Below are 22,336 nucleotides of genomic sequence, written 5' to 3'. Positions count from 1 at the left end.
GGGAAATGAAGATTTGAAGAATAAAAGTGGCCTATTATAACCGATGAGTCGAATTGTATAAAATTACGTGGAAAATTGAATGCAATCGGCATCGAGAGTTTGATGTTACGGTTTAATTTTAAACTCTGGAATGAGCAAATCATTTGTTATCGATTGATAGTACTGCTTACTGAAGAGTAATTTTACGGTTAGCATAAACGTTATCCGTATGAAATTTTTCGTTCCCAATTTACGTTTGATAATAAATACTGATGAAATCCCCTTCCCGTTTGGTGGTCAAAGGGTCAAAGAGATGCGCGTCTCCGGCCTCTGCGTCTTCGCATATACGAAGAGATATACGCGCGTGTACATTGATACATATAGATATGTATAAACGAAGAAAAAAGATACAGGCATCGTGTATGTTATTCACTATAGGTATATTGTCCTTTGTGCTATGTACGGCACCGGAGTTGTTTACTTTTTGTTCGCGAATGCGTCGCCAAGGGTAGTTAGTTCGTCGCCACGAAAGGCACGCGAAACAGCTGCGCGCAACGTTTTTAATACCGAATTAAATTTATTGTCATAATATAATTATTTATCATAATTTCGTATTTAATTAAATATAAACTGAAGGCTACTTTTATTTTTTTTTTTATTTTTTTTATTTTTAGTTATTTAATTTTCTTTTTTTTTTTTTTTTATTGTTTCCTCCTTCTGAGCAACTCGGTGTAAATAATATATACAAAACTTGAATCCCTGAGTAAGAATTGATAATATCGCTAACTCGGTTTGCCTCATTTTGCCATTTTAATTTTATGTATTTATAATAATATAATTCGTTGTCTATTCCGCGTAAAAGGAGTTTGTCGTCGTTGGTTGCATGATAAAATTAGAAACTAAATTTCAAAATTCGTAAACCTACCTTAAACGTTTACAATTGCGTGAGTAACATTGTCTAGTCTGAAATAAATCGTGATATTTTATACCGAATAGTATCTAAAATCAATGAAGTTTAAAAAATGTAACATATAGATTAGATTATTGCATAATATTTTACGTGTAAGTCGAGTTTATCTATACAAATTTTACTTGTTTATTAATGTTATACCGATTCTCTTCGTGTTTATTTCGGTCTCCTTTTAAATTCAATCGTTCTGGAGTATTCTACGATTTTGTAAGTCGTCATTCCGGGGGAAAAACAAAGGTTTTGGGATAAATTTAACACTAAAAGAATGAAACTAACAAATTTCTACAAGTGTTTAATAACGTGATCTTTATATATTAATAATATATTTCGCTTGAAAGAAACAGTGAAAATTCGAGAAAAATGGGGAAAAAGAAGGGTGAGTATGTGCGACCTGAGAATTTTGAAACTAGATAGCTGCCGTAACGTATTTTTATTATTTTTTCACTTTTCCATTTCGGACCAAGAACAAATAAAAATTTCACATATTTTGCCTTCGTGATTCATAATTATATATATATATATATATATATATATATACATATAAATTTTTTCTTCACCGAATTTCCTAGCATTATTTTCGTAGGGAGCCTTTCATCATTTCTCCACAAAGTTAACGATCGTATTCGTGTTTCAAACCATCTAATTCAAAAAATGGAATAAAAAAAAAGTAAAACAGTCGGCAAATTAATTGCGTGGCTTTCAAATCTCGAATAGAGACATTTTCTGCGTGTAACGTGTCGTCGTCTCGCTGAGCACGTGTCGAGCATATAACCGTAAAAGAGAAGAGAAAGGAGAAAGAGGAAGAAGAAGCAGAAGAAATGAACGGGCGATAGGAAAATGGCTGAACTAAGAATATCCGGAATACTCGTGTATTTTGCGATCGTATTGTCATTGTTATTATTATTGTTGTTGTTGTTGTTGTTGTTGTTGTTGTTATTATGCGTTACATTATAACGTTGCGAAAAAGAAAAAATGCGATAAACAAAATGGGGGAGCAAAGTAAGAGGGGACAAAAAAAAAAAAAAAAACAAAAAACAACAGAAGGAAAGACAATCCGTATTTATCCCGTGAGCAGCCGCGTGTTACGGCTTTAATCTCGTGTTTGCGCAAATGAAAGTTATACATTCCTGCCTGATTCCGAAGCATATCAGCGAGGCCTTCGTGAATTGTCGCCGGCCGGCCGGTCGGTCGGTAACATTTATACATACATAGAAACGCAGGGTGTCGGGTAAACGACGCGACATGGCGCAGCAATCGGCTGGCGGGGTGCGGAGGGGGGAGAGTTAGACGATAGACGTGACGTCAATATACCGAAAAGACACGAAAAGAGCCGAAGTAGACGGTTGGGAGATGTCGAGAAATTTCGAGCCGGGAATTCCAAGTGCCTTGTAACGGCCGGCACGTGCTGTGTGTGGTACCCGGTACCTCTCTAAGTTTCAAACCTCCTGCAAACCCCTTTTTCTTCCAACAAATTTTTACACATCCCCTTTTGTAACGTCCCAAGTTCCAATACAAAACCCCTTGAAATACAACAAATTACGCTTATTTTATCGCACCTAGTTTTTAAACGAAAAGTGATCACAATCATACTCCTTTTAGCCTCTTATACACCCAAGTTGAAACCATCCTTTTACACCAATTTCCTACGTTCAAGTCGGAGAAAAGTAATATCTTTTTGTTTTTTTGGAAATTGCTGTGGTTTTTTTTTCCATTTCTTTGTTTCTTGTCGTAATTTTTACACTTTGTGTGCGTGTTTTGCTTACATTGTTGTTTTAGTTCTGTTTTTACAAGTGTGATTTACCTATTTATTATTAAATTATACACGTATTTACACTTATCCACATATACTCGAGGTTTTTATATTATACCTATAATCGTATATTAGAACGACGACGCAGTGTTCAGTGGTTTAATTTGTCGGAAAGAATTTCACGATAAAATATTGTCGTCGCACGGTTTCGGAAATTTTTTTTTTTTTTTCCCCATCATATTTATTTCTCTTCCTACCGAAATAATTATTCTTCCCCGACGTACGAGAAGTTTGCGTAAATTTGATAAAACGTGTTACACAAGCAGTCAACGAGGCCCAAGGATATCTTCGCATAAACATGTATGTATTCAATTGTAATCCGTTCCAACGTTCTGGTAATCATATCTATTTCATCCCATGAATATAACGCGTTAAGCCGGTACAGTTCAAAGTAGAAGCGGCAAACGTTTACACGCCCAAGTATCTTCGTCCATCCATCGAATCGTTGCTCCGAAATCAGTGAATCGTTCCCGATGCTTGCCTGCCCGCCTGTCTCTGTTTCATAACGCAAAGCTTTAGTTGTTTGATATTGATTTCTCTAAAACAATGCAAATCCCGTAAAGTCAAAGTAACGTTCGATTCTTCGTGTCGTTCGCCCTTTAAGAACCGGAAAAAGGGGATGCCACGTTTTCACCACGTGGGTGGGGTGCAAAGACTCGTTTCCACACGCTATTTCCCGCTGTTGCAACATTTCAATCGGCACAGTTAATCGCGTGAATGATTTTTCACAAAAGTCCGCTTCGCTTTTGTTATTTTTTTTCTTTGTCCTTTCATCTTTACCTTCTAACTAAATTGGCGAAACTTAACGATGTTGCGATTTTCGGAGCATATGGTAGCCTGAAAATACATGCAGCAAACGCCATCTTGTGTAACCATTAAAAGAGCCGACGCCATGTTGGATGGTCCGGCCTCGTGTGCCGGTTAGAGCGGTTAGAGAATGCGGTCCGACCTGATTCGAACCCTTTGTCTCGGCCCTTTTTTCCATGTTAATATTCCTTTAGTTCGGTTTTTGGTTACTCCGAACTGACCGAAAAACCTTTACTTATCATTTAGCTGTCGATCAAGGCTTGAGAACTTTTCCCCAACCCGACTTGCATACCTTTTAAGAATTCATGTCCGTACTGCGTACTATATATATGTATATATATATATATATATATGTACACACAAGTTTCAGGATATACACACACCCGAAATAGGAATAATTCCGTCAGTACGCATCAGAGCCATTTTTTTTCTTCTTCTTCTGCTTAATATTTGTTTAAATATCTGTTGAACTTTTATCCGTACGGCATTATTCACCTTCGAAAATCGACTCGATAGGAACGAATATATTTCCAAATGCCGCCATTCGCAGTCTTATTTCTGTGTACACAATCGCAATGCCCTCGCATACCTACCTACCTACCTACCTACTTACCTGGCTGCCTGCCTTTCTGCGACTTTCTCGTAGGTAGGTCGTATATTCATAAATCCGCAGGGACTGCACGTTGCGGCAGGTTTTGTCTGCTGTTGAGGAGGAGGTATGCGCTCTACGGGGTATTGCTAGATGTACATATATATATATATATATACAAAAGCATATCCGTTTAACAGGAAAAACCAAGTGTTTCCGTCTAGAAATAGAGAGTGCCGGACGGCTGGGTGTGAGGGGTAAAAATGATTCTAGTCGAAAACCGCATCTCTTGTACCATCCCGACGATGTTGTAATTATAAATATATACACGCATACGTACATCAGGGTATCTACAATAGATTTTTCATCTCTCTTTGTTCGATCATTTTCATCGTTCGAAACGTGTTCCATGAAATTTTCCGCATCTGAATGTCATACGAATATTCGAAGCGTCGTGTACGATTCTTAGAAATGAGTTATCGGCTCATCGAAGGCTCGGGTCGGCTGTATTTCGTTTTCTGGAAATTTTGTTGCAGTAGGGGCGGTTCGACAGTTACTTTGATGAATTGGACACTTGGAGAAGGTCGCAAATAGGCTTTCGTTGTAGGTTGGGTAGGTAGGCAGGTAGGTAGACAGGCAGGTAGGCAGACAAGAAGGCACAGAAAACGGTGTCTACCCAGACAGACAGACACTGAGGAGGCACGGTAGTCGGACGAGGTCATGGCCGTACGTAAGCCCCGTTCACTCTCTGCGATTGCGAGTCGACGATGAAATGCCGCGAGCCACATACTTACAGTTCTTGATTTCTGCATAGCGACAGCCAGTTTTTTTCCAGTCCATTAACAGGTCCGCCAATTATTTCTCAGTATATTATAGGGAGAAATCATTGTATGATTTCAAGAAACTGACCAACCATCCATCCATTCGCTAGAATGATTTTTCGCATTCTGTAACATCATATGTACTTGTTATTCAGATATTTGTAAGTTTTCGTGATTTTGCACCGTGAGATTCGTTGGATATGTGCGCTTATCTTCTCAGAGCGGGGGAAAAAAGAGAGCAAGGTTCTCTTTTTTGCATACCGACGAGACCGTGTCCACGTTTACGATGTGGCCTACCTGCGCCTTCGCCCCTCGGTCTCTGCGCTAAAGGTTCCCCCTACTGGACTTTCTTGGGTCGTTAGTCGGTTCAAAATTTAGCATTCGATGGGCTGTATAATTTGAAAAGGAAATCTCTCTTTGTCTCTCTCTTGTCAAATAATTGTCAGGTTTGAGTCATTCATTGAGTTACCTTAGAGCGCACAACTAGGAACCGTGCCAAGATGCTAATTATTGTTTGACGACTATCCCTGTAACTATATAGGTGTGTAAGAAGTTTTGCAAACATGCCATTTGACCTACATAATTTATCTGGCAAATGATTTTTTAAAATTCACTACCTTTGGTATCCGATTGTGCATAATAAGCATTGAATGATAGAAATTATTGGATGAATTGTTGCATAATGATAAATCCACTTAAACGTCATCATAAATATATTTCCCGCGGTGCATAATCGTATGTCGTGCTCTTTGTTTACGTTTTCGTATTTTTCGGTTGAATGTGTTTTATATACCTAATTACTGAATCGTGGAAACACATGCGCATTTGTTCATATATATATATACATATACATATATAAATGCGTGTGTGTGTGTATGTATGACGGAAATGAATTATTCTTTAAACCCTTTCGAAACAACGTTACCCGTCGATTTGTTTGACAACTGTTTATCGTCCACTGTTGAATTGCCGTAGTTAAATTCACGTACATACATACGGAGCCCTTTAAAATGAAAGAAAGGACTGTCGTCAGAGTTGCGTTAAGAATTAAATAATAGATCGCTGCAGACTCATAGATTACGGATTGTTTTCAAGTTTTCTTTATCTGTAGTTTATACCGATCATTGACGGCTGTAAATAGCAATTCATTTAATCACAAAAATTGTCACTTATACATTAATAATTTATTGGACGATTACGTTATACTTACAAACTACTTTCTAGCGATACTACGTTATACGTATACCTTCAAAGTCTGCATTTGATATGTTATAATGATTATTCTAGGTTTCGAAACGTGAGAGAGAGAGAGAGAGAGAGAGAGAGAGAGAGAGAGAGAGAGAGAGAGAGAGAGAGAGAGAGAGAGAGAGAGAGAGAGAGAGAGAGAGAGAGAAATTTCTCGAATAAAATTCACCTCTCATTGCACGCGTAATTGCAGAAATTAAGGTGCGGCGCATGTTACGTAACTTTTATATTTTGTTTTATTTCTTTATTATAACACTGTGAATAACCTGCATACAACAAAATTACTTCGGTGGCTAGCTAACGGATTGAGTACTTCAATACTTACATACACATACGTATATATAAATATATATGTATGAATATAAAGTCCTTAAATAACTTGAAAGAGTAGATTTATTATAAAATGATAAAAGACCTTTTTTTTTATAGAGCGTACAATTCTCTACAAAAAATACGTTCCGGCCTTATCAGTATACTAACGCGTTGACGAGTTATAAAATTTTGAAGTTGGAAGAAAAAATTTCCATTTATTGAAGTGGGAAATAAAAAATCGCGATGAGACACCTCTAAATATTAAGATTAAGAAACTTGAACAGCAATCTTTTTTGTCATTGCGAACAATATTTTCGATTTGAAGTTTGAAAAAAAAAAAAAAACAGTCGATTTTTTTGATACAGTCTATCAATGTATGCTGAAAATTTGATCTACCCATAATGTGGAAAAGACAACCTTTCGACTTCATCCTAAGAACAATTACTAGGATAAGATTTTCCGACGCTTGTCGTGAAGTTTATTGTTCCTGATTAACTTCGCAAAACTTTTTTAAAGAGGTGATATGACGTCTCTATGTCGAGTTCTTTAAGAAATATTCGTTCCGGGGAAAAACGGGAATAAAATCATTCTTTGCCGTATCATGTGTGACTTTCAATTTTGAAAACTTGCATCTATATCTTGAATAATTTTACCTGTGAGAAAGACGTTTAAAGTAAAGCTGTGAAATTTTTATAAGGAACTATTTTTCCCTCTCTTTCTTTTCAAATTTATTTCTCGCAATGTTCAACAGTGTCTTACTATATTGCATACAATCAGAAGAATATAATTCGCACAATGCATATGCAATGGAAATGAAATCGCTAGGGATCATTCAAATTTGACGAATGACCGAGGAATATGCTAATGAATACGTTAACGTGATATTTTCGCGGCAATATGCGGTCAAGAGTGGATATCAAAATGATAACAGCGTGACCCAAGGAATTTGTCATTGATAAGACGTTGAAATTTTATGAGATACATTAAAAGACGCGTCAACGTTTATCGCGTTCTTATTTGTCCGTACATTATACGTGCGTATATACCAACACACTTATCGCTATTGTCGTCATAATTTCTATACCGCGGTATTTCGTGTTAAAACGATTACGTACGCGATACACATACTGTAAAAAAAAAAAAAGAAGCGACATTTCTTATAAACTCGAGATTTTTTCTTATACAATACGTAAAAAATGGTTATTCAAGAAAATAACATATGCGAGTCTTTCAGAGTTGTGCTTAGGACAGTCGTCTTATATGCAGTTTACCTGTTTCTATGAATATTAACGACACATCGTTCATCGGTGCGTAGTCATGGCGTCATTTTTATTTCCTTTTTTTTATCCTTGGTCTTTTTTTTTGTTTTTTTTTTTGTTTTCTTTTCTGTACAATTCCAAGACCGGATGATACACAAACGTAGCGTTGATTTGTCGATAAATTATCACAACGAAGCTGAAAATTTTAATCTCGTATCAGCTCGTATCGAGACTACAGTGATGCAGTAAATACCTTGATATAAAGAGACGTACATACGTAAGATGGTGATTCCGATTTCAATTAATATCACATCTCTTATACCATCTAATTCACATATCAGTGTATGCAGAGGTAATTCATGATACGCGTATGCATCGATTGAGGAATTCAGTTATGCAATCAATGATAATTCGAAACCGTTGAAATTGGAAACAAATGCACGTCGTAGCGAACGCGCGGAGGAGGAAGACCTCGGGTTACGCAATCGTCTTCGTCGTCGTTTCTACATATACACGCCTAACCCATGCTCGACATTTTCATTGCGGTGATTCATCTTGAAATTTCATTGTTGGTGCGCCTAAGCAGCTGGCTAGCTACCTTATTTGATGATCACCCGATACAATTTTAGTTCTCCCTTTTCGCCAACAGGTGTCGTCAAGGTCCGATAAAATGATCGCACGAGCATCTGTCTATCGATCTGGATTCTAGATTCTAGATTGAACCATAATTATTTGACGTGCGAACGTTTTTATATTTCACTTCCTCTCGTTCATTCTTTCTTTCTTTCTTTCTTTGCCTCTCCCTGTCTCATTCTCTCGAAGCGTTGAAAAATTTTATTAATTGTATGCGAACACACGCAAATTCAACTGTACCTTTGGGGCGAAAATTGAAAGTTGTTTGATAATCTGTCTCCGTGAAATATGCATAAATAAAGGAAGTAAGAAAGAAGGAAAGAATGAATGAAAGAAAGAAAGGTGGGAAGGCAGGAAGAGAAAAATTAAAACTCGCTTATTTTCTAACGGAAGTGTAATAATAAATCGCGAACCGTCGTTAACGATAACGCGTCTTTGAAATTAATCAGTTGCTCGAAAGATTGTACGTAAAAGAAAAATATATAATAATAATAATATTCATGTAGTCGCACGTATTTAAATCGAAACGGTTTCCCATTTATTACAACTGAACCGCTTGGCGAGAAGTTTAGAGGTTAGACGCAATGCGCCTGCTCCTCCTCCTTTTCGAGTGAACTAATTTAAGAAATTTAACCGTCCTACGTCTTGCTTTGCGCCAGTTCGGTGTTAAAATAGACGCGAGAAAGCTTCGTGTGGACATTTCTCGCTGCTGGCGCTTTAAAAGCTTTTCAACATCACGTTACGTATTTATTGGACATGTTTTAATTTGAACGATCAAAAGAAGAAGAAAATTTTGTTCCTTCTTCAATACAAATAAGAGAAAAAGAGGCAGAAGATTTAATAAAACAAAAATAAAAAATAAAATAAAAAAATAAAAAAATAAAAAATAAAAATCACAAAGTTTAAAATATTTTCAGGAAAGACTGATGAAAAACCCGGAGTTTTTTTTACCCGGATAATACATTATTTGAAACAACGTCGCGAATTGCGGTTCGACATAATATCAAATAATAGCAATAACAATAATAATAATAACACACTTCGAAACCTATATCATAAATATACTGCTTATACGAAGTGTTGAATGACATAAACGTAAAATCGTCAGACAGCTAAATTCTCGAAAATCATTGCGAACGCAGATGGGAAATCAATTGGATAAACCCAAGAGAACTTGAATTTTGACGCGGTTTTTAATAAAGTTTAATTACGGCGGTTTACTTTTTTTTTTCTCATATTTTAATACATTACATATTGTTGCTTGTACACGGACTCTTAACATTCCTATATCATTACTGCTGGCAACGATCTCTCGGTAGTTTTATAAATAAAACACTGACTCAGTGCCGATTTCGACCAGTGAAATTCGAGCTGTAATGATTTGATTTTTTTCCAACCGCTGTTGCTACCGCCCTGCGATAATTATTATTTATTTTTCATTTAAAGAAATTTTAATTCTATTTATTTCATCTTTTATTATTCTTTTTTTTTTTCTTCTACTGTGATTCGTTTAATTCAACGTTCCTTTTTGAAGAATTAAATATGGTGAAGAAATATCGTATTAGAAATTGTTAGAATATATAAAATAACACAACATGAGTGATCGAAGAACTAACACCGCTGGCCGAGCCTGCAGTAGTTCAAGATCTAGGAGTCGCAACAGACGGGGGTCCAGAGATCATGGTACACTGTCCTAGTTTCGTTGTTCAAACCTGGAGAAATTGCTAAAGTACTCGATAAAAATAAGTTTGAAAAAATCGAAGACCGTTTAAATAAACCAAGATTGAGGATTTTTACAGCTATTTATCAGTTTGTTTTCTAGCATTACGCAGGCTAGAAATCAAAAACGATTATATGTCGTATCCCTTAATAAAAATCAGTCACATCGTGAACAATTTATCTCTGTTTAATAATTTAGAAGGTTCTAATTTGATTCCAAACATTTTGACAAACAATTAATCATCCAAGTTGCGAAAACTGCTTTGCATTTGATTGCATTTCATTTTGAGGGTTGACATCTGACTTTTACAACGTGTCAAATCTACATTTTTCCTAAATCAAAAGGAAACTTGGTATTGTAACATTTATAATTAGGTATTTTTGGGTATTACTTGGTATTACTCGCTTTACTTTTTCACCTCAGACCTTGTCTAATTGACATTGCAGTCGTGTATTATTATTAGACCAGTATTTTAATAAATTGCACATTATTCGGTAAGGTTTGAAAACCGTTTGATGAATTTTTATGAATTTGTATGATGATTAAAATAAAAAGAAATGAAAGTAGTGGACTGAAAAGTCTTTGACAGATATTTGATAATCTGAAAAATATATGCCATAAGGATTTTCACACTGTGTTTCTATGCTGCGGCAATTTCAACGGGATTGTTTTCTTTCTCTGTTTCTATCTGATAGGTAAAGCCACACAGAAGCAAAAGCATAAGCGAAGTCATCTTAAGAATAGGGACGTTATCAACCGTAAAGGTGCCGAAAAAGAGGGCACCGAGATGGATGCATTTATGCCCACCGCACCATCTGCAAAACCCGAAGCTAAACAACCAGAGGTGGTTAAGCAAGAGATTCAGGAATCACTGCTTCCTAATGACTCTGGAAAAGAATCTACTAAGGACATTAAAGAGGAAGAAAATATCGAGTCTAAAAAAGGAGCAGAGACCAAGCTTGCTCTGAAAATTGAACAGGCTACGCCGGAAGCTTCTAAAGACAATACTCCAGTTCAAACACCAACGGCGGAAAAACTGCCGTCAATTGTTAACAATAATAAAGAATCTTTAAAGGAAACGACCCCGACAATTGAGGATACAGACAGAATAGAGGAAGTTGGTAAAATGCCTGTTAAAACCACTGCCAATGACGTTGTAGACCATGCCGCTGTTTTCGATGATTCTGAAATAGAATCTGCCATAGTAGCTCAGAAAAATGAGGAAAATGCTAAAGTTTCTGCTCTCCGTGATCCCAGTGAAGAACAGCAAGATAGCATTCCCATTATAGAGAAAGAAGACGATAAGAATGAAGAAACCGATCCAAATGAAAACACGCCTAAAGGACCTGCTCTTCTAAAATACAATTACAAAGACGACCAATGGAGTCCGCTGAACAAGAGTGGGAAGAAAGTCTACGATCGGGACTTCTTAATCAAGCTTCAGAACGATCCAAATAGTAAAATAAAGCCCCTGAATTTGCCGGATTTGGAAGTTGTTTTGAAAGATAACTCTAGAGTAAGTAGCTGTTAATAGTAATCAGTTTTACTGCATGAGCGAAAATTCGTATTGTCGCAGTGTTATAATAGCGTTACTTCGACCTTTGTTGAAATAAAATAAAATTTTAGTATGATTATCAATGATTCGTAAATACAGGCTAATTTTTTTTGTACAAATGGGTATTTTGGCATATGAATTTTATTCACTATTGTCATTTTTACAGAATCGTGGTGCAATGGATCTAAGGCAATTGAAAGATGCGAGTATTGGAGGCAGGCATGACTCTTTCCTATTCCCTTTTGGGAAACAGTCACAAAGTATGCGAGGTGTAAGTTGATCTACTGAATATTTTCCATCAATAACTATATTACAACTCTTTGTTTATTTCATTTCAACGTAGTACTAGATCCAATAATTATACAAGGTTTATGTGTATGGATGTTTATTGAATGCGTGTGTTGTAAAAATTGTTTAATGAGGTAATAGAACATGTTAATTAGCTAATATTGTTCTTGTTCTTATTACAGCCAGTGCCACCTAAGAGAGGCAGCCAACAGGGCAAACCCAAAAATGCCAAACCAGTTATCCATGTATCTTTATCCTTGAGAGAAGACGTTAAGTTAAGGGAAACAGAAAATGCATGGAAACCGGGTCGTCTAAAAGACAGCGGTGTTAGTGATAATGTAGAAGAAGATGCCAAAACAGAAGCTCTGTACAAGAGAGTGCGGGGAGTTTTGAATAAATTAACACCACAAAAATTCAATACGTTAGTGAACCAAGTTAGAGCGTTGCAAATTGATTCGCAAGAGAAATTGCAAGGTGTCATTAATCTAGTTTTTGAAAAGGCAAGTACGCATTGTTATTTGTATGATAAAAGAAAACAAATAATTACTTACTTAATCTGGGACAGTTAAACCATCAAAATTGTACATACACGGTAATCGTGGGGCTAGTGATGAGATATGTGTGTGTATGTCAGACTAGAGTTTCTGCATTTTACATGATTGCAAAACACATTATGATATACCACGATGATAACATTGAATCGAAAATATTTCTTTATCTTGACACTAATGCTGATACATTTGTGAAAAAAAGGTATCGAAAAAAGCTTACCGCTATTGCGTATCTATTCTAACCATAAATACTGATACGTATTTCCTGAAACTATACAATCAGATGAAAATAAGTACAATAATGTGGTTGAGTACAGACCGCAGTTTGTGGTTTTACTATAGCGTTTATCTGATAAAAATATCAAACAATGGGAAACGTTGTGTAATTTACTTGTCACTTGTAATAAAATAAGAATTTATTTTTCACTATTCATTCAATAACGTTCCATGCGGAATTACTTATATTACACCGTGTGGATAGCTTATGATAGCTAAATAATAGTTTATAAATCTTCAATCTTGACTTACACCTAACTTGAATTTTTTTACTAACACAAAACTTGTGTTTCTGATATCAACAGGCAGTTGACGAACCCAGCTTTTCTGTAGCATATGCTCTCATGTGCAAGGAACTTGCTTTGATGCAAGTTTCTAGTTCCGATAGTAAGGCAGGCAAAGAAGAAAGCAACGTCAACTTCCGAAAACTAATCATAACCCGTTGTCAAACGGAATTTGAGAAGAATACAGTCGATGAAACTGTCAAAGCCGTGAAACTGAAAGAGATTGACGAATGTACAGATCCAGTAAGTTTTCTTTAACTGTTTATAATGTTAGTGCACATCTTATGTGAATTTTTACGTAACATGAAAAAGAATTAATTTTTTCCCGTGATTTAATTCATGATGATCATTTATTGAGAGAAGAGGCACGACAAAGTGTTTCACTGTTTTTTTTATTGTCAAAAGGATTCTGAGATTGATTTTATATTTGCTTAGTTGTACGATTGCAAAAAGTATGCATGAGTAAATGTTTGCCGTTTTCTATATTCAGGAAAAAAAGAAAGAGCTACAGGCGGCATTGGACGAAGAGGAGAGAAGAATTCGTGTCAAATCCGTTGGTAACATCAGGTGAAAAAACTGCTACATTTCCTCACACTAATCTAATAGTTTTAGAACTTTTATAGCATGTTATTTCATTACCTTTGAGTCTAATTATACGCTCGACTCGTAAAATTATTTCATAATGATCATTCTTCATTAGTTACTTGAAATCGAATCTGGTAAAATAATTCAGAGAAATTTCACGCTACTTATTTTGGAATGATGACTATTTTTATACCAAATTGATTGTGATGGTTGTAAAGCTCAACAGGGCTGACGCATATCTTGACTATCAACATCATTACACAATGGAATTTCCCATCGTTATTTCATGACGTTTTTTTTTTCAAATCTACCTTGCAGGTTTATAGGAGAACTTTTCAAACAAGGAATGTTGACGACAAATATTATGCACAGATGTATACGTCATTTGCTCGCTCAGATCGACGAAGAAAATTTAGAATGCTTGTGCAAGCTACTTAGTACAATTGGAAAAGACTTGGAATCTAAGAGTCAAGTAAAGTTTCATTGCATAAACATAATATGACTATAAAATTGTGCACATTCTGTTTTTCTTATAATGCAAGTTACTAACATTTACATATCTCGTATTTCAGAATTTGAGCGACTATTTCAAACAAATGCTGGATATTGTTAACCGCAAATCTGCAGGTAAAGTTAGTTCGAGGGTGCGGTTCATGCTGCAAGATGTGATTGAGTTGAGGATGAACAAATGGGTACCAAGAAGAGACGACAGCAATCCCAAGACAATGGCTGAAATACAGAAGGAAGCTGAAACGGAACGTCTAGATACACATCTAAACAACACTCCGATGAATACCCCGAGAAAAGACGACCGAAACAGCGACAGGAAACGGAATCGTAAGTCTTACTTCGTGTAGATCACATGATTCTGGTTTTCCACGTTTTTTTTCCCAAGAAATCTTTATTTAAACTATGTCATTATTATTAATTGAATAAGATGTTTGCTACATGTTTAGTTATTAAATACCTATTTCCGAATCGAAATAGTAACGAACGCCTAGCACTTTGCATCAGCACAGTTGTGAAGTTCTGAAGTCTTAGCAATTCTTAAATCAGCCATGTTTGTAACAAACGAGTATTTTTTTTTCACATCTGATTGATTATCAAAGATGTAAATAATCCATTATATAACGACACATCGAATTAATACAGTAATAAAATTACAGACCAATAAATGTTGAATTTGCAATTAATCGATGTAAGTTATAATTTTTCATGATGATATGATTTACGTCATGCCAGACTGGAGTTTCTGAATTATTAAACCATATTGTGATTGGATAAAATCTACTGACGAGAGTTTTAGAAAATTTTTGTGTATTTTCTTTTAAAGAATTCGTATAACAATTGCGGTTTCGTATTTTACATTGTAGGTGGCGGTGGGCCAGCAGAGGAAGGTGGCTGGAGCCAACCGGTCAGAAGCCGTCAACAGTATTCCGTTGAATCAGCTAAGCTCAAAAACAAACCTGTAAGTATCATTTGCAAAATAGTTGTTGAAACATTTAATTGATCATTTTGATTTTTCGTAACCCAACACGTGCCTAAATATTGGAATTACACATGAATATTTTCAAGTGTGTGCTTGAACAACTGTTTGAGCTTAAAAAAATCAAGATACGTAAAAAAACGTTTGGTGCTTGATAGTATGATGATAATCTATTATTGCGGAGAACGAGTTCGTGGAGCTTGTATGTTTTTAGCCAAAAGGATTCTGAATCAATCACGAAAAATGGATCAAATTAATTATAACGAAATTAAATATTTTTTCAATTTACTTGTAAAATCTAATTGAGAAGATAATAATATATAATCAAAAACGTCATTTTACGTTTGTTTCACTCTAGCCTCCGATGGACGATCTCCAATTAGGCAATAAAAACATGTTTCAATGGTCCAGAAACGTTTCTGCGGGTGCTCCTAAGACTGTCACTCCAAATAAATTTGCGATGTTAGAAAACATGCCTAGTGAACAAGACAAGCGTTCCGGAATTCCATTGTCTGGGTAAGGTTATATCATAGACTTTCACTGTGCAAAACTTCTTCGATTTCACTCGATAAACGTATTGCGCTATACCTCGTCGTATATTTCCTGTATCGATGGACAGATTATTTTATACGGATTTTTTAAAATATGTCACAAATCTATTCCGTCTCGTGCCATTTACTGAAATGATGATACATGCATGTCTTGCCAGACTGGAGTTTTTGAATCTTCTAACATTCCCATGATATTAAACAGCATACTGAAGTAAAAATTTAACAATATTGAAAGAAAAATTATCGTACTTTAAAAATTATCGTAAAGTGTTTTTTATTTTGAAGATCGAGGTCCACTGGTCCTAGAGATTATGGTCGTCCGGATTACAAATCTTATGGTAAGTTTTATTTGAGTGTACCATTATCTTATTTACCGTTTTAAGACGTCTTCTATTTATTACCCTCATGATTAATGGATTATTTTTTTTTGTTTATCAAAATTTGAACCATCCGATGATGATAAAAATTCTATTTGAAAAGTTTTAAGAAACTTGGTGTTGTTTAGCCAAAAGGATTCTGACAGTATCAACTTTACCTAACAGTCAAGATTACTTTTAATTTCAAGTTAACAGATTTTTTCGTATTTCCGTAAACAGATGGTAGGAATTCGAGAAACGGTAGCCAACAATTGAGCAGTAGATCTTCGAGTCGGGATAGTTCACTTCACGATGGTTCACGAAGTCAGAGCATGTCCATGCCTCCACCTCAATCTATTAAATCGATTCCGCCCCAAGCACCTACATCTACCCCTAGCAAGCCAGTGCCATCGATGTCCGAGGAACAACTGGTCAAGAAATCGGCGAATATTTTGGAAGAATATCTCTCCGATACTAACATTAACGTAAGTGATTTCAATTTGGGAATTTATACACAATGTCATAGGAAAGATTGCACGCTCCTTAGATCCACCTCTGATCTACCCTAAGAGGTGCTTGAGTCATTGGCGTGCTAGAATATGCAATATCTCCGTGTTAGTCTTTTGTCTCAGTAGCACAAATTCAAATTTTCGAATGTTACGAATTTTCTTGGAATTGAGCAGACTGGCGTGGGGACAATACTTGAATGTATCTTATAATATTGTTCGTAGAATTTCTCTTTTAAATTAATTAACCTTTATTATTTAGTTGTCATTATTTTTTTTTACAATATGCTTGTTCCGTATTGCAGAATGCAGCAATAGAAGTTAAAGAAACATTTGACAATTCTACTTTTGCCAACTTTGTACGAGAGGTGCTGAACGGAGTTGTTGAAAAATCAGCAACTGCCAGGAAACAAGTCAGTCAACTCATGACGCATCTCATCTCTAAAAATATTTTGCCATTGTCTCTCTATATTGCTGGGTAAGTGACGAAATTATAACTTGATTTAAATCAATTGAATGTTCTCCGTTTTTCCGTACTGGGGCTTGAAGAGTCCCGAACAATCATAAAGTGATGATAATTTTTAGACTAAAGAAAAGGCACTTGGAGTGTTTTAGTGTTGTTTAGCCAAAAGGATGCTGAATATATTGAAAACAAATATTCGTCAAGTCCAATTTTTCGTTGTCAGGTTTTCTCATGTCGATATTTTATCATTTCAGTCTTGGAGAAGTCTTAGACACGGCTGAGGATCTCGTTATTGATATTCCCAAAATTTGGATCTACTTGGCAGAATTAATATGTAAGTTTGATTGATTGAACTATTTCACAGTTTTTCAAAAGTGATATTTTTCTGACGAGTATACATTAGTCACATAATGCAAAAACTACTATCGTTATTCTTAAACGTTTTATGATGACAACTTCTTACACCATAGTGCTACACCGTGCTGGATGTAAAGCTCAACAGGCCTGATGAAATACGTTTAAACAGAAAAAAACCTTCACAAAATTTAAATACCATCTTTCACTCATTATTCAATCGCATTATTTGATCTTTTATAGGGTATCCACTAGCGGAAGGTGTTCTTCCGTTCTCGGAACTCAAGAACACGATGGCTGTTTTGAAAAGTAAAGGTTTGGCCGGAAAGTTGATGGGGGAACTCATGATCACGTTAGTTCAAGAAAAGAGCCCAAAATGGATTAAAGATAAGTGGGATCAATCGGGTCTGGAATGGAGTGACTTTCTGCAAGAAAGTGAATCTGTAAATGATTTCGTCAAGAAATACGTAAGACAATCTATCGATGAAATTCAATCCATAAAGATATTATTTTATGATCTTTTACGTGCGCCTACATTACACTACAAATTTTATTCAATTGTGTAAAATGTATTTTTTTTTTTCTTGCAACTGATTTTGCAAACTAATCGCACTTACAATTAGAAGGGGGTTATTTGATCCCAACCAAATGCCCAAGTTAAAGATTAAATTTCACGTTTTTAACCATTACCACAAATTGCAATTATGGTAAATGGTTATCACTAAAACAATCTTTTTTTTCTCTTTCACGTAGAAATTAGAGTTCATGTTGGGAGATAGCAATGTTAGTTTTGGCAGCTTGAGCGCGCAGCTGAGTATGGAGCAAATACATGAACGACTTCGCGCCCTCATGGCCAATGAAAAGGAGAATTCATTTGACAATATCTGCAGTTGGATTTCTGTAAGTTGATTCATTTCAATTTTATTGTTTTCGTTTATTTCATAAGATTTATATGTACAATGTATTTCAATTTCTTTAAGTAACGTATTTAATAGCTTTGAATTCCATATTACGTTTATATGTTACCCCTCGACACGAATAATTTCTTTCTGTAATTTTCATTAAATGTCCTTAGTTCCGTCGAAACACGATTGATCACTTTTTTTTCTTTTTTTATAGGCAAACGTAGGAGAAAGAGCAATCGAACCTCAATTTATCAAGATACTGATGTCGTCAATTTTGGAAGTATCGATTGGTAAGCAAAAATACCGTATTTATTGTGTTTCTTACATGAAACAGTTTGTATAACAAAATGTTCAATTAAAATGTTTATATGATTCGTTAACAATGAAATATAATGGCATATAATATTTTTCTTTTTATTATAATTTACTTCACTTGTGACATGATAATTTTTTTTTTTTACAGAACCCTACAATAATAATACGTGGAAATTTAGACCAGACAAGTTTCAAAATCTACAAAATCTAATTCCTCGATATATCGATGTCAACGTCGAGGTTTTGGAGTTACAGTGCCTCATTGCGATTCAAGAATACATACACAAATTAGAACACCCATCAGGTAAGATTTTACAATTTTTATCAAATACAAACAGCAATATATTAGCGTTCTTCACACTACTTTTATCTCATTTTCACGAGTAGTGCCACATTTTTTTCTTTTTATTCGTCAGTTTTACAGATAATGCAAATCCATAACTCTGCACATTAAATTTTTCTTTCATCGGTTTCAATTTTAAAAATTGTGGTCGTTTCATGAAGATTACATGAATTAAGTTTAATAAAATCACAATTCCGGGTATGATTACAGGTGTACTTTTGCAAATCATTGAAAAGCTGTGGGAAGATAGTATTATTTCGTACGATGCATTCCTTGCATGGGAGAGCAACAAAGACCCGACGACACTAGCGGGAAAATCAGTTGCCATAATGGCTTTAACGTCGTTCTTTACTTCCTTGAAAGAGGCGGATGACGAATCCAGCGGTGATGAAGCGTGAGGATAAGTTCAACGTTCACGGTCTCAGTTATCATTGCTCAAGTGTAACATTGCGTTGCCTTTGAGCTTTCAAACTCTTGTGCGCACGATTTACTACTTTGTGCTTGAACGTGAAATGGATCTTCAAACAAATTGTGAAGAGACTAAAAATGTAAACACGGAACGTGATAAGCAAAATTGCAGTTTTTTTGAAATCCAGAACGATGCGACAAAAAAAATTCATGATATGAACAATCAAACGGTGGTTGTGCCGCGAGGTGTATGTATTATATTCTAGAACAACAGAAGTAAGGTAAAGTAAAGAAGAAAGTCGTATTTGATATACGCTATACATAACGAAGATGAAAGATTAATAATTAATTATGATGAAGAAGTAAATGCAAGATAATTATTATATATAATTAATTGAAATGGTTTAAAGTTTAAATAAAGCAAAAAAAATCACAAAAAAATGAAAAAAAATTAAAAACAAAATCACGTATGCATATATATATATATCAACAATGCGCGAAGACGATGTCGTGTTTCTATGTAATATTAATATATGTCGCCGACGATGAATGATCATATTTCGAAATGCGATCGCAAAAAAATTAGTTCTTTCTAATTATGCAACGCCACAATAGCAACTTGAATGCTTGCTACATAATGTAGGTAACAAATTGAAATTAGAAATGCGTATAATAAGTGAACAAATAACTCGAGATATAGAATTCGGGTGGAAATAAAATTTTTGAAAAAAAATTTATTTCTTTGCATTAAAAATCGCATATGAAAAAGATTTCATAATCAAGTCTGAGACGAGCGATGGTTCTTCCTATTATTGTAATGAATATAACAGAATTAATAATTTATAATTGCGCGTAGGGTCTACTATGGTACATTGTAAGAAAGACATTCATAAATTTCAATGTGAAGTCGAACGTAAGATTTGAAACTTAGGATCTTGATTTTTAGGAAGGGGAGATTTCTAATGGTGTGCATACTAAGGCGCTACTATTTTTAAAAAAATACTAGTTATTTATAATCATGATGAACTGAAGGTGTGAGTGAAGCAAAAGTAAAGCGAAAAGAAAGCGTGTGAATGAGACAACGATTATGAATGGGTAAAACAGATATAAACAGTCAATGCGACACATTGCTGTCAGGGCAAATGCGTGAGATTCAAGTTGTTAACGCGATTTACGATAATGAAAAATTATCAGGATATATATACGTATATGTACCTATATGTATATATATCAATATTATTATCGTGAAATTCAAATGAGAAGTGCGAAAACATTGAATTGCGCAAAACTTAGTCGAACATTCTTTTTCCTCTCGTCTTTTTTCCCCCTTTCTCAATTGAAAATTCTAGTGAATACTGTATACGTACTTGTATTTTTTTTGCAAGCATTATCAGTATTCAATATCGCGTGAATAGAAAATTCTCTGGTATTTCTTCAATGATGAGTTAAACAGAGACATTGTTCGACGTCTCAGATCTCCGCTGGTCTTCTTCCGTTATTGATTGATACGTTTCGCATAAATATTTCTCATCTAAATTTCACCGAATTTAATTTCTCCTCCGATCGTTCTATGCCAGAATAATGACAACGACGACGATGATTTCGTTGCACATATGATTGGATAGGATTGCTTTCCGATGGTACATAGATTGTTGTGGATGATTTGTTGATACCGTGTTAACATGTAAATAAGTTGCCTTGTAGTAAACTCTATTCCGCAGATAACTGGTTATCAATAACAACCAAGGTATGTCTTTGACCAAACGGTGTTTCCGCTTTCGCAATGAATACATTTGCCTTGAAAATATGATCGATACATTAATTATGAGTAATTAATTATATTCTCTGCACAGCTGTACTATTTTGATTGATAATTTATTTTATTTCCCGCAACTTATTTTCACATGTAACGTTGCTATCTTCAACTGTATGCATACGTACGTATATACATACATACATACATACATCGGATATGGATTATGAGAATTGTTACAGGTATAGTAGTGCATTTTTTATGAATCCAGCTTGAGGTTGATATTGCGACAAAAGCAATTTTCTTTCAAAGACAAATCAAACAAAAGTTGATTGGATTTGTATTGTATTGATTTGTTTTTATACAAAATAATCGTATCGTTATGATAAGTGATAATATACTTAGGTATAATTTGTCGTACGGACCTCTGCAGCGAATCTATTGAGTGATGCAACAATTATTCTGTTGGTGTTTATTTATTTTGTATGTAGGGGGACCAACCTCCGGAAACTATTTATTGTTTCCACACAATGAGACAGGACGAACGTTTGATTGCAAAAATAAAAGTAAACCAAACAAAACCGAAAAAAAACAGCCAGTTATTTGTCGTCACATTTTAAAAACGAAATATTAGTGAACTACTTATTCTACTGATGGTAGAATATTCCGAGCATTGATAAAGCTAAAAATGATGAATAAAAAAGTAATACTACGAAGAATAAAAATAAAAATCGCGAAAGAGTAGGTAAATTAAATGAATAAATTAATTTATATGATGGATAAACTTAAAACGTAAAAAAAAAAGAAAAAAAAAAAATGAAAAAACTAGAAAGAAAAAAAAACAGAACACGTTGTTGAAAAGTTGTGGATAAACGAATAATAAGAAAGAATATTATTGCTGTAAATAATGAAAGAATAGGTAACGTAAGTGGAAAATTGATGACAGGAAGGGCTTGTGAGGAGCCGGCGTTCGCTTCTGGGGGCATGTAATTGCGACGCCGCTGTTCCCGCCTCTGCCGGTTATATTATGTATTGTATATACTATATATTATACGTACGTATATGTATATACATGTATTTGTGTATGTGTATATGTATAAACATATGTATATATAAAATTAAAATTAAGAACACAACACACACTTATATAATAAACCATATCTATATAAAGAAAAAAAGGTAAAAAAAAAAAAAATAAAAAAAAAACTCCAT

General features: G+C 34.8%; 1 protein-coding gene, 1 long non-coding RNA gene and 1 other non-coding gene across 8 annotated transcripts in view; 2 read left to right on the top strand and 1 right to left on the bottom strand.

The window, feature by feature from the left end:
• Nucleotides 1–21,997, top strand: part of Eif4g (eukaryotic translation initiation factor 4 gamma) — a 65,026-nt gene extending 43,029 nt beyond the window's left edge. For all 6 annotated transcript variants that reach the window (XM_069135173.1, XM_069135175.1, XM_069135171.1 and 3 more), the window contains exons 8-25: nt 10,841–11,661; nt 11,867–11,971; nt 12,171–12,492; nt 13,125–13,342; nt 13,590–13,666; nt 14,003–14,156; nt 14,257–14,521; nt 15,058–15,152; nt 15,529–15,686; nt 16,007–16,059; nt 16,318–16,562; nt 16,889–17,061; nt 17,301–17,380; nt 17,644–17,867; nt 18,154–18,300; nt 18,520–18,595; nt 18,769–18,924; nt 19,174–21,997. In XM_069135173.1, the coding sequence (XP_068991274.1) occupies nt 10,841–11,661; nt 11,867–11,971; nt 12,171–12,492; nt 13,125–13,342; nt 13,590–13,666; nt 14,003–14,156; nt 14,257–14,521; nt 15,058–15,152; nt 15,529–15,686; nt 16,007–16,059; nt 16,318–16,562; nt 16,889–17,061; nt 17,301–17,380; nt 17,644–17,867; nt 18,154–18,300; nt 18,520–18,595; nt 18,769–18,924; nt 19,174–19,361 (3,557 nt within the window). In that variant the 3' untranslated portion in view covers nt 19,362–21,997. The remainder of the gene's footprint in view (nt 1–10,840; nt 11,662–11,866; nt 11,972–12,170; nt 12,493–13,124; nt 13,343–13,589; nt 13,667–14,002; nt 14,157–14,256; nt 14,522–15,057; nt 15,153–15,528; nt 15,687–16,006; nt 16,060–16,317; nt 16,563–16,888; nt 17,062–17,300; nt 17,381–17,643; nt 17,868–18,153; nt 18,301–18,519; nt 18,596–18,768; nt 18,925–19,173) is intronic.
• On the bottom strand, nt 4,455–8,277 carry LOC124217747 (uncharacterized). The gene is made up of 3 exons (XR_006882904.2): nt 8,066–8,277; nt 7,805–7,988; nt 4,455–5,102 (listed from the first exon to the last, which is right to left on the bottom strand). It is a non-coding gene; the product is annotated as an uncharacterized lncRNA (long non-coding RNA).
• LOC124218339 (small nucleolar RNA SNORA53) lies at nt 16,611–16,777 on the top strand. Its single transcript, XR_006883040.1, has one exon. It is a non-coding gene; the product is annotated as a small nucleolar RNA SNORA53 (small nucleolar RNA).
• Nucleotides 21,998–22,336: the final 339 nt, after the last annotated feature.

This window comes from Neodiprion pinetum, chromosome 4, assembly GCF_021155775.2.
Source record: "Neodiprion pinetum isolate iyNeoPine1 chromosome 4, iyNeoPine1.2, whole genome shotgun sequence".
NCBI lineage: Eukaryota > Metazoa > Arthropoda > Insecta > Hymenoptera > Diprionidae > Neodiprion > Neodiprion pinetum.
This window is presented reverse-complemented; position numbering and strand designations above follow the sequence as displayed.